This window comes from Schistocerca cancellata, chromosome 7 (genome assembly GCF_023864275.1).
Source record: "Schistocerca cancellata isolate TAMUIC-IGC-003103 chromosome 7, iqSchCanc2.1, whole genome shotgun sequence".
Lineage (NCBI taxonomy): Eukaryota > Metazoa > Arthropoda > Insecta > Orthoptera > Acrididae > Schistocerca > Schistocerca cancellata.
In genome coordinates this window covers 332,820,133-332,833,633 of record NC_064632.1, presented here as the reverse complement: position 1 = coordinate 332,833,633, position 13,501 = coordinate 332,820,133, and the positions used below count along the sequence as shown (strand labels likewise).

General features: G+C 37.2%; 1 protein-coding gene across 4 annotated transcripts in view; it reads right to left on the bottom strand.

Moving 5' to 3' along the window:
- Positions 1–53: 53 nt before the first annotated feature.
- The window catches only part of LOC126092109 (uncharacterized), a 280,658-nt gene continuing 267,210 nt past the window's right edge, over positions 54–13,501 (bottom strand). For all 4 annotated transcript variants that reach the window (XM_049907543.1, XM_049907544.1, XM_049907542.1 and 1 more), the window contains 2 exons: positions 10,550–10,790; positions 54–3,623 (listed from right to left, as the gene is read on the bottom strand). In XM_049907543.1, coding sequence (XP_049763500.1) covers positions 1,731–3,623; positions 10,550–10,790 — 2,134 coding nt within the window. In that variant the 3' untranslated portion in view covers positions 54–1,730. The remainder of the gene's footprint in view (positions 3,624–10,549; positions 10,791–13,501) is intronic.

Sequence of the window (13,501 nt, the reverse complement as noted above, 5' to 3'; positions counted from 1 at the left end):
GCTTAATGATGCTTTCTCGTGTAACTCAAATACAATAAAAGACAAAGCCCGTCTTATGTTTTCACAAGTAGTAATTTTATTTACACAGACTCAAACAATATGTGGAATAGTGTTGTACATCTGCTATCACAAAATACGTCTCACTGATGGCTGGTGTTGTCCGGTTCTTCTATTTATATCATGGATTATATCATAATTTGTTAACAATCTGAAAAATAAATATTTAACCTGTTCAAATCTAACAAATTTTCAAAATTTAAACATGATGTCACATACACAGGCTTCCCTCAGGAGATATGATACAGAGAGGACACAGCATGAAGATGTGAATACAAAAGTATTTGCAAATAGACAGAACATATAAGCAACAAGAGCATTTCTGCCTAAAGCTAAGATTTCTGAACAAGATGTGAACAGAATTAACCAAAGTATCTTCTTAGCTTATTGAATGGTGAGGGCATTAACTATGAATATAGCAAGTCAGTCCCTGGATGTAAGGTAATAATCATAACATTAACTATACTGATATTTTCAGCCACGAATTCACCACCGTCTTTTTTCTCTCTCTCTTTTAAGATGGTAACTGCCAAATCGGCAGGAGTGTGTTGCCAGCCTGAAGGACGGACTGTGAAATGGAAACAAACTGATAAAGCCCAGTTGTTTCATGAACCACTTTTCTGTCTCTGCAGAGCAATTATTTTAGGAGTGCACTCGATTTAACATTCTTCTTGTTTCTCTAAATTCATCATGTACGTTCCACAGCTTTCCACTGAACATCTTTTTATGTTCTTGGTCATATGTTATTGAATACAAATTATACAGTATTGAATTTATTTATAGTAAGTACATACATTTTACTCAGGAAAGTCTCATAAAAAAGTATCAAAAATAGTTCACAATTAGCGTGTGTCCCATAAATAAAGTCAGTCCTGCTAGAGTTTTGGAAAAGTGATGTTTCTCTCAGTGAACTTCACAGACAGGTGCTACATTGATTTATATTGCTTGCTATTTTGATTCATCTTCGGATGATCTCTCTGAACACAGTACAGGAGGATGAATACATGTTCAAAAAATAGAATTACCTCACCAAAATGTTTTAGTTTCAGTCACCATGATATCTTCACCTTCACTGTCAGAAGAAACTTTGAAGTCACTTCTATGAACATAGCAAGCATCTTCCCATCTGTACATCTCATTTTCTCATTATGAAAAGTATATCATGAGCTGAAAGCAGTAACTTTACGAAAAACAATGTTCCACTCTCTCATATTCAACTGCACTCTTCCAGGTTATTCATACACTATAATGGTTATGTAATATTCCCAATCACCTTCAGTGAGCATGGAACATACATAATATTAGACAATCACAACATATCAGCAGTTAAGGAAGAGTTTATCCTTTATCTCTGTTAGTATATCACAAGTCTGAATGGAGCTCCTGGCCTAAACAATAAGTTAACACATTAGGTGCAATGAAAGGGTTCGTAGTAACTCATTAGTAATTTCTTATAATACTGCATTTAGGAAACTGAGTAGACCAACATTATACTGTAGCTAAAGATGCCCAAATGCACAACTAATTCTTCCTCGTACCATAGACAAGACTCCTACAACAATGTGGCAAGGCATGGCAAATGGGTAATACGTAACACAAAAATATAAAAAATAGGCTTCAGATATCAATAACCCCTAAATACAGTTCAGTTCCTAACTTTCTGAATGGGTCTATTAATGCGGTGCTTGACGACCAATACGTCGACTGGGCGAGCGTGACATCTCACGTATGCGAATGCCATCTTCTGCTGTACCAACTTCCTTTCCACGGGATCTTTTGCCACTCTGCCAGAATGGAAGCATTGATGCAAGGTTTTCTATCTGTCCATGCAGCTTTGCAACTGGTGATTCTGCCATTTTTTTCGGTGAACGTGACCTGTGTTCTGATTTCTTTTCACTTTCCTCAGAAATAGAGCCTTTTGATGATGACCTTTTAGATCTTGGAGGTGGATCTGGTGCTTGAAGTTTGTGATATCTTCCTGACCGAACATCTTTCTTTGGATCTTGAAGTGAGTCTGAATTTGTTGGAATTTGAGAGTCATAATTTAGTGGGGTCTGAGAATCACAAATGCTGTCACTTTTGTTTGAAACTGTCTCTGCACCAAGAATTTTTTCAGCGCTGTCAGTGTTTAGAGATGGATTGTCAGCTGAGGAAATTGTTGCATTCTGAGCTTTATCAAGAGCAGCATAAGCCGTAGCTTGCAGACTTGGCTGATTATGGTCAGAATTATCATGAGAAATGCTGTTTTCTGCTTTCAAGTCTTTGTTGTCATCTGAATCAACTCTTAATGATGGCTTTTCAACTACAGAAATTATGACTTGCTGGGTATTATCAGGAACTCCATGTGACACACCTGGTAGACTCAGCTGCTTATTGTTAAGCATATCACTGAAGATACTGTTTTCTGTCTTCCTGCCTTCAATATCACTTGCATCTTGAAAATCATCACCTATGATCTCATGATCCTCTTCTGCGCCTACAATGTTACTTGGACAGTTCATTTCAGCCTTTGCACTTGATGAAATCTGCTCAGAAGAATAGCTACCATCTTTTGTTTGAGAAAAAACATTACTTTCTTCTAAAACCTTTCCATCATTACAAGCAGTTTTATCTGCATTTCCAGGACTCTGATTTGACTCAGAAATACAGTCATGGCATTTCTCTTCCCTCTGCAAGGCATTATTTATTTCCTCTAACTGTTTTAATGGCTCTGTTGAGTTCATAACTAACATTTTATCACTTGCATTACCTCCTTTAAGGGCTTCAGACATAGCGGGTGCAAAACTTTCTGCACACAAATGAGGATTTACATCCATTGGAAGCAAAGTAGTTTCAGTTTTCACATTTTCTTGAGGAATGGTTATCAAACTTTGCATGTCTTTGCTTTCATCAACATTTGAAGTTCCTACAGAATCAACCAGTGGATCATCAACATTATTTTCTGTACTAGTTTTACATTGCTCAGAGATGTTTGGAAGCATGTTGGAAGATGATGATGTGAATGTAGCTGCAGAACCATTATCAATTATTTCTTGACCCAAACAAATATTTACCTTTTCTGGCTCATTCACCATTTCAGAATAAGAATCAATAAACTCTTCTTTTGTATCTTTAAACTGGCACTCATTTAGCACATTTGGGGGAGGTACAGAAACAGAATCATAAAAATCATCATCAGATTCTATTGCTGAATTAATATCAGACTGATTTGGATGGAAGGATTCACTCACTTTGATATCTGACATTTCCTTAGTTCCAGCCAATTCTAAAATGGAAGATGACTCAGTTCTGTGTATAGACTCCATTATTTCTCCTTCATCTAAGTGAAAAGAATCTTCTGGTTTTTCAGTTTGTTTTACCGCTTCTGAAACTTTAATCTCTGACAGTTTGCTCATGGAAACTTTCTGCTCAAGTTCAGCATTTAATGCTTGTAGGAGGGCGACTAACTCAGGTCGTAGGAGGTCAGCTGACATTGGCAGGGAATTGGAACGGGAACGAGAATGGGAAGGAGAAAGAGAACTCATGTCTAGGTCGTCGTTTTCTCCGAGGCTACATTCTTCACTGGCCTTTAAACAGAAATAACAGAATCTAAATGTGGATTCTCGACTGCTAAAATAAACAGTGAAATCATATGTAAATAAAACATAAATTTGATACAGTTTCCAGAGATTAAATATGATAAGAGGCTTGAAAATTAATTACAAAATAAACAATACACTACATCTAAAAAAAAAAAAATAAAGAATAAAAATAAGAAAATAAGCAAGCACACTATTAAGAAGAGGTCTTCAATAACAATGAGCACGTATCCTTTGCTTCACCAAGTCAATGTTTGTGGCAAAAATGTTTCCACTGTACTTCACTTTGAGTGTTTCAAACTAGGTGGAAAAATCAGACACTTTGTTTTCTTTTCTTTTTTTCCCCCTATGAGCTGCACAAAAATACACCTATCCAGTTAAAAAGCTATATCTAAGTAAACAAAAACAAATTTAAAAAGAAAGATGATGAGACTTACCCAACAAAAGCGCTGGCAGGTCGATAGACACACAAATAAACACAAACATACACACAAAACTCTAGCTTTCGCAACCAACGGTTGCCTCGTCAGGAAAGAGGGAAGGAGAAGGAAAGACAAAAGGATATGGGTTTTAAGGGAGAGGGTAAGGAGTCATTCCAATCCCGGGAGCGGAAAGACTTACCTTAGGGGGAAAAAAGGACAGGTATACACTCGCACACACACACATATCCATCCATACATACAAGACACAAGCAGACAAATGTCCTTTTGTCTTTCCTTCTCCTTCCCTCTTTCCTGACGAGGCAACCGTTGGTTGCGAAAGCTAGAGTTTTGTGTGTATGTTTGTGTTTATTTGTGTGTCTACCGACCTGCCAGCGCTTTTGTTGGGTAAGTCTCATCATCTTTCTTTTTAAATATATAAACAAAAACAAAGATAGGAAACCATTATCTGTAGCTGAGAGATGCTAGGCACGTAAACATACATTAACACACACAGTTTCACTAGATTCAACCCCCTCAAAACCACCCTACAATTGCGCGCGGGTGTGCACACACACACACACACACACACACACACACACACAGTTATACAAATGCAGGCAATACATCCTATTGTATGGTAGCACTGAATGTTTATGAGAGCTTCTCCTGGCGGAATGGTAGTGGGTAGAGGAGCAGGGGAGGGAATAACACAATTATGGCAATACGGAGTGTAAAATGGATGGGACAATAACGGAGAGAGTGAGTGTGTGTGTGTGTGTGTGTGTGTGTGTGTGTGTGTGTGTGTGTGCGCGCGCACACACGCATGTGCAGGGCAGAGGGGGGGGGGGGGATGCAAGGAGGATAGAAGATTAATGTCATTTACTATATGGGACTTGCGGAAATTGAGCAAACGTCTGATAAACAGTTTGTTGTTGCACACATATAGAAATCTTCACAGAATTGCAGCACAGTTGCCAAACAATGTGGCTGCATTCACTGATGACCCTACATTCAGGTGGGTTTTTGTGTGTGTGTGTGTGTGTGTGTGTGTGTGTGTGTGTGTGTGTGTGTGTGTGTGTGTGTCAGAAGCTGTAATTCTCTATACTACTATATGTTTGTAAGTGCCACACACCAATCAGCTATAAATGTGTGGTTACTATCATCATTTTTTTCATGGTTCCCATTTTACAACTTTCACTACTGTAATATCTAAATAAAATTATTTTTGATAGAATGAAATTAAGCACCACACTCCTAATGTGCTACATCAGGCAGCAAATATTATATTAGACAAAGTTAAAAATATAGGTAATAACCTATAAACAATTATTCCTTTTTATTTCAAGAAAAGTTCATAGTAGTCTTTATCCAAACTGGCATCAGATGACCCAGATAACAACAGAGTCATCTTCACTTGAAAATGAACTTCATGAAAAAAACTGGATGATGATGACACAAAAAACATGAAAGAGTGCAGAATATTTTCATGGTAGAAGCAATGGTTCACAAAAAAATTACTATCACTTTGCATCGTGTAAGACTGTTGAAACGATAATCATAATTTCAAATGCAAATTATGAGTTAAAAGTGTAAAAAAAAAGTACACTTAACAGCACAAAAATTGGCCAGTATGGATCAGGGCTAGAGCTCAGGTTCTGTACAGCACTGATACAAATAAAACAATTTAAGCCTGTTTCAAACACTAGAAAGTTCAGGATGGAATAACAGCAATATTAAGCAGAGGATAGATTGCTACTTACCATATAGAGGAGATATTGAGTCACAGTCATACACAATGAAAGACTGCTCTCTGTGATCAGAGTCTCCTCTACATGGTGAGTAGCTATCTACCCTTTTCATATTTTTTTTTTTTTAATTTTTATTTACACGTCTAGTTTCATAGATCCAAATTGAGGAGCAACTCTCCAAGGTCATGGAATGTGTCAGTACATGAAATTACAATATAAAAGTAATAACAGACAAAAATAAATGTTTATGAAACTGAAAAAGTCAGTCCATAAGTGTATGTAAACGCAATCAACAATACAATAAGAATCAGTTTAATTTTTCAAGGAACTCCAACAGAATAGGAGGAGTGACGCATGAGGAAACTCTTCAGTTTCGATTTGAGAGCACGTAGATTACTGCTAAGATTTTTGAATTGGAGTGGTAGCTTACTGAAAATGGATGCAGCAGTATACTGCACACCTCTTTGCACAAGAGTTGAGGAAGTCCGATCCAAATGCAGGTTTGATCTCTGCCGAGTATTAACCAAGGGAAAGCTGCTTATTCTAGGGAATAAGCTAATATTGTTAACAAGAAATGACAGTAAGGAATATATGTATTGAGAGGCTAATGTCAAAATACCCAGACTTGTGAACAGGGATTGACAAGAGGTTCGTGAACTTAAACCATGTATTGGCCGAAGCACCCTTTCTGAGCCAAAAATATCAATTTAGAATGGGAAGAGTTACCCCAAAAAATAATACCATATGAATGAAAATCAGAAAAGTAGACTAATTTTCATGTTGAACAATCACTCACTTCTAATACCGTTCAAATAGTAAAAATGGCAGTATTAAGTCTTTGAACAGGATCCTGAATGTGGGCCTTCCACGACAGCTATCTATCTGAACACCTAGAAATTTGAACTGTTTAGTGTCACTAATCATATGTCCATTCTGTGAAATTAAAATGTCAGGTTTTGTTGAATTGTGTGTTAGAAACTGTAAAAACCGAGTCTTACTGTGATTAAGCATTAGTTTATTTTCTACAAGCCATGAACTTAGGTCATGTACTGCACTATTTGAAACCGAGCCAATCTTGCACACAACATCGTTTACCACCAAGCTAGTGTCATCAGCAAAACATAAATATTTTAGAGTTACCCGTAATACTAGAGGGCACATCATTTATATAAATAAGGAACAGGAGTGGCCCCAACACTGATCCCTGGGGCATCCCCCACTTGACAGTACCCCACTCAGACCCCACACCACAGCTGTTATCAACATTATGAATAATGACCTTTTGCTGCCTCTTGCTAAAGTGAACCAGTTGTGAGCTATTCCCTGTATTCCGTAACGGTCCAACTTCTGGAGCAATATTTTTTGATCAACACAATCAAAAAATATGCCAAGCATTTGAAACCTTTTGCTTAGCCCATCCAGTACCTCACAGAGAAGAGAGAATATAGAATTTTCAATTGTTAAATGACTTCTAAAGCCAAACTGTACATTGATAGCAAATCGTGCGAGATAAAATGATATATTATCCTTACATACACAGCCTTTTCAATAACTTTTGCAAACACTGATTGCATAGAAATAGGTCTAAAATTATCTACATTATCCCTCTCTCCCTTTTTATATGTGGCTTTGCTATTAAGTACTTTAATCACTCAGGAAATTGACCATTCCTAAAGGAAAAATTACAAATATGACTAAATACAGGGCTAACATATGCAGCATGATACTTTAATATCCTGCTAGACACTCCATCATAACCATGGGAGTCCTTAGTCTTCAGTGAATTAATTATTGACTCAATGCCCTCTTGTCTGTATCATAGAGGAGTATTTCAGACATCAATCTCGGAAAGGCGTTTGCCAAGGAAGTTATATGATTTCCTGTAGAAACTAAATTTTTATTTAATTCACCAGCAATGCTCAGAAAATGATTGTTAAATACTGTACATATATCTGATTTATCAGTAACAGAAATATTTTTACTGCAAACTGACTTTATATCGTCGACCTTGTACTGCTAAACAGACATTCCTTCACAACTGACCATATGGTTTTAATTTTATCCTGTGAATTTGCTATTCTATTTGCATACCACATACTCTTTGCCTTCCTAATAACATTTTAAGCACCTTACAATACTGTTTGTAATAAACTACTGTAGCTCGATTGTGACTACTTCTAACATTTTGATATAATTCCCGCTTTGTTCTACAAGATATCCTTATCCCACTAGTCAGCCATCCGGGCTGCCTATTAGTGCTAGCACCCCGTTTAGAATGTTCTAATGGAAAGCAACTCTCAAAGAGCATGAGAAATGTGTTAAGGAAAGCATTGTATTTATCATCTATGTTATCGGCACTATAAACATCCTGCCACTCTTGTTCCTTGACAAGGTTCAAAAACCTCTCTACTGCTGTTGGATTAATTTTCCTACATAGTTTGTAATTAAATATGACACTGGTTTGAGTACAAAAGCCTTTTAGTCTTAAAATTTGTGCATCATGGTCTGAAAGGCCATTCATGCTTTTACTAACAGAATGCCCATCTAGTAATGAAGAATGAATAAAAATATTGTTTATGGTTGCGCTACTGTTGCCCAGCACACTAGTTGGAAAAAACACAGTCTACATCAGATCATATGAATTTAGGAGATGTACCAACATCGTTTTTCTTGCACTATCATATACAAAATTAATATTGAAGTCACCACATATAACTAATTTATGGTACTTCCTACAAAGTGAATCAAGAACCCTTTCTAGCTTGAGCAGAAATTCTCTGAAGTTGAAGTTAGGAGACCTATAAACAGCAAAAATTAGATTTTTAGTTTCACTAAATTCAATTGCCCCTGCAAAACATTCAAATATCTGTTCAGTGTAGTGTCGTGATACGTCTATGGACTCAAATGGAATACTGTTTATTTACACACGTAGTCACTGCCCCACCCTGCAAGGATCTCCTTCAGAAACAGCCAGCTAATCTGTATCCTGGTAAAGGAAGCCTCTGAATTGTCAAATTATTTAAGTGGTGCTCTGATATACCAATAATTTCCAGAGTCAACATCTATAAGCAGTTCACTAACTTTACCTCTAATACCTCTTACATTTTGATGAAATATGCTAATTCCTTCTGTACTTGGAAACATTACATCCTCCGAAGGTGAGCCTTTAGTTAGATTGACTTCCTTTATGCAGGTATACCTACCAGCTGACTTCAATCTAAAAAAGGTGCAGTTCTAACACCAACTACTACAGGAATTTTTCCATGCACACTTTGATTGGTTACAGAGCACTGCCACTTTCTTTTCCCTGGGGTTCTATAAAAATTGACTCCCGTCACAATTTTCATATGCCTGTGACAGCCATGAAACCCTAACTGTACGGGACTCCATGTGGGTACATGGTTGTCCACTTTGTGTCAGCATTTAATTAATCTGAACTTTCAGAATATTTTTAATCATGATACCACATTACACATTGATGTTTCTCATGCTGTATTTTGCATAAGTGACTGTCACATCATTAACTATGTCATGTCGAAACATTAGCAGTGCACAAGCTCTCACATCCTTTGTGTACTGGAAAACTCCTAAAATAGGAAATCATTAATAAAATTTAGCAAAATACCTATTATATCATTTTCAGTCAGCTTAAAATTTCCACCAACCCAATCACAGACTGCAAAATACAACGTTGTCGTCATCGTCGTCGTCGTCCTCAATGACAAAGTACCAAATTTTGATTTGATTCAGCAAATACTTCTGGTGTTGTTGGGAAAAAACGAAACTGCAGAAAGAGTTGATTTCTTCATCTATTGTACACTAAATGACTGGTGTGTAATGGAATAGGCTTCATAAGCAGCAGAGCATTTCCTTCCACTCTCAAACTATTGCAGCATACAGTGCTATTGCATGGTGTAGTTTGTCAAATTCAGAATCAGGCTAGCAGTCAAGTTTATTCTTGCATTAATACTTGGTTTGAACTTAAGTCACTGAGACAGATGGCTGGCAGCCAGTTGTATGTCAAAGACTGTACAATTGGAGACAAAATGGGTGATCTGACAAAATTGACCAACACCCTACGGTGATCTAAGGAATATCGCTCTTGCTGTCAGTGATGAAGTGGCAGGTAATGAACAATGTATGGTCCGCAGGGTCCCTTTCTCACTGGATGAAGTCAAATGACTTTGGACAAGTTATAAAAAGTGAAAAAAATCCCATGTTGTGCCATTCTTAATACCTATTGTAGTCTCTTCACTCCTTTAATTTTGTTTCATCCAGAGATGCAATATATTAAAGCAGTAACAAAAATGCAATCCATGATTCAATATACTGCAATGTTTAGAAACATACAACCTTTTGATAGACCCATTGAACTACCTGCTTGTTAAACAAGTTTCCTGAACACAGAGGTCAGTCTTGCTACTGTTCAATCTGTTGCTGCAATTTTACCACACGGAATGCTTTTTCAGATTTATAATACAATATATTACATGTCACAGATTGTATTGTGTTTCTTAGTGTGTCCCCCCTTATGCTAAGTGTCAACAAGTTACGATTTCTTCAGTTGTACTCACAATTACAAGTGTTCTGTTCTTTTATTAGTATCATTGTACAGCTTGAACTGCAACTAGCTCCTGTGCCACATTGAGGGTAGCTTGAATGTTGCCTCCAGCCATTTTTGTGCTGCCAAGTGTAGACAGAAAGTTATGAAGAAACTGTAAACAGAGTGGCATTATGTACTTGCCTCAGGAACCCCAGGTGAAGATCCCTTTTTTGTAACAGTTCCACCACCACCACGAGAAGATCGTGTACGGGCAGACCGTGAAGATCCACCCACGGAAGCAGTCCGAACAAGTGGTTCACGACTACTCGCTAAGCTATCAGGACGACTTTCACCATGCTGCCCTCCACTGATGCTGCCGTGCTGGTAGAGTGGTTCAGCAGATGAATAGCCTGAGCTCACATCCTCCGACGATCGGATATGGCTGCAAAGCAATAATACAAGTAGTCTTTGTGTAATTACAAAAACAGAGACTTACATTGCACCACATGGCTTACAGTAACCATTTACCACATAATTTAGGTTTGAAAATTTAGATAGGAGATAGTATTCTTAAAGAACAACCACCACATGGCTTACAGTAACCATTTACCACAGAATTTAGGTCTGAAAATTTAGATAGGAGATAGTACATAATTCTTAAAGAACAACCATTCCAAAATGAGCTTTAATGAAATTCAAATACAACCTACACCACCAAGGCCTATATGCTGTTTCTTGAAATATCGAAATATTTTTCGGTACTGAATGTCCGAAATTTTATATTGGCCAAACTGGAAGAGCCTTATTAACAAAGTACAAGGAGCATATTCCTACTAAAACTGGAGATTGCACATGTGGTTAAACATTTGCTGAACATTTAGTGCAATGGGCTCATGCACCCAACCCCTCCCACAATACTCAGCTTTTGCATAGTGAAGTAAAAGGTACAAGGTTAGACATTTTAGAGCAAATGCAAATATTTAAACATTTACTGCATAACAAAAACAAGCTTCTTAATGACCAACTGCAGCTGCGAAATAGAAGCTTCTTTGAAGGTTTACAACCATTATTTGATCCACCATAATGTTAATGCGGCGTATGCTTTACCATTGCCAACATATGTCTGTACTCCCTTAGGTTGAATAGCTAGGTATATTAGTTTGACACCATAAAAAAATCTATGAAGGTGTCTATTAGTTATATAGGAATACTCAGTTACCTAATTAATATTTCATTATTATATAGGGTATCATCATAAATGGTTAATATTTGGCGTATTGAAAACCTTGAACACGCACACAGATGGTCAACCGATATTCGGTATGCACGTTCTAGAGTTAAGAACGGTTTCAACACTTGATTTAATTAGTGGATAATAACTTCGGCGGTAAATAGCATGTACGTGTAGTAACCGGAATGACGATCACCAAGTCACTACCCCATTACAGAATATAGGTGCTACCACATAATCCTTCAATATGACCGATTGTTGTCAATACTCTGTGTGTATGATAGCAGTGATGCCATCACCTAGTCATACACAACTTTTTTATTAACATAATTAATGGCAGTCATATCCATATACGTATCACAAGAGGGTAACGACACCTTGCCACAATCTACTGGATACAAAGTTTTGGTTCAGACTAGCCGGATCAGTTTGAACTGATCTTACTCAATGACGTTTAAAGGTGTCCTTGGAGCGTTGCTCGCCAAATCACATCATAATTTAACCATTTTCCCGTCATCCTCCCATAGTTTAGACTAATTCTTTAAGTACATATTGACCTATGTCAATCAATTATTTTAAATGTGTTGACCGGAGCGGTATTGGCCAAGTCACATTTTAGCTTCAAACATAATTCCGATGTCATTCCTTAAGTTCAATGGCAGTGGTCACCAGGTCCGAATTATGATGGCAGTGTTCGACACACAGTTTTTAGAGTATGTGTGTGGATCACCTCCATGAAGGCAAATTGAGTACCCCATTGCCGCCACATTATCCCCTACTTTAGTGTTTTCTGTAACTCATAACCATAACTTCGTCAAGAAGCTCAGACACGTGCATTAGTTTTTGACTTGATTCTAGACCATTTCAGGTCAAATATACTCATCTTGAATAATGATCATCTATTTTATATGGCCTGTATTGCCGGACGTTACAGATTCGTTATAGAATTGTTCATAGTTCAATAATAACCATTTGTGTGCTAAGTCAATAGGATGATCATATGTTGTAACCATAGCTAAGCAAGTGCTTAACATTTACATCTCAAAAATTTCTAGATGTAGTCATAGTGATGACGATGTTGGCTTTATATTATCCTTCCCACTCCTAAGTTCTTTTTAGGTGAATGAACTTTGTGCTTAAGCAAAAAATTTTCCTAGACAGGCCATACCGTGTAAGCACATGATGTCTTCCTCATATCATGACCAACGAATACTTCATAAATGTTAAGACAGTCGATCTAAGCACATTCTGCACAGGATAACATATACGCCCTTTTCCTCAACTATATCTTTTATTTCACTTTACTAGTACATTCAAGGTCAGGAGTCAGGTTTGCGTCTTGTCCCATCAAGTAACTATCACACAGTTTATGTTCAGGTGCAAGGTATTGTATTACTTTTGAATACATTGTGGGAGTGACAGTGATCAATGTGTTACAAATATTTACTATTAAAAACAGTCTTGATGACGATTTATTTATTAAGGTCACCTTAATAAATAAATCATGTGAATCAGCAGTTTCTTCAGTGGAAGGTACACCTGAAGCAGAAGGGTGTGGAAGAGCACAGGTTCGACTTGGAAACATGGAGCAAGTTCGACAATCAAAACCTTTGATCAAATGCACATTAGTGGAAGTGGGTGAGCCGAGGAAGTATTCTGAAACAATCGAGACCTGAGTGACTGCAAATCAAAAATGAAAGAAGAAATTTCATAACTGGATAATAATCCTATAAAGACTTCAAATGAATTAATGTATGAGTACAAAATAAATGCCCAGTTTTTGGAAGCGGTAACATCCGTCAAGTATCTGGGTGTAACTATTTGAAATGATCTCAAATGGAACAATCAGATTACATAAGTAATGGGTAAGGTGAACTCTAGATTGCGGGATTGGTAGAATCCTGAAGCAATGCAGTCCTTCA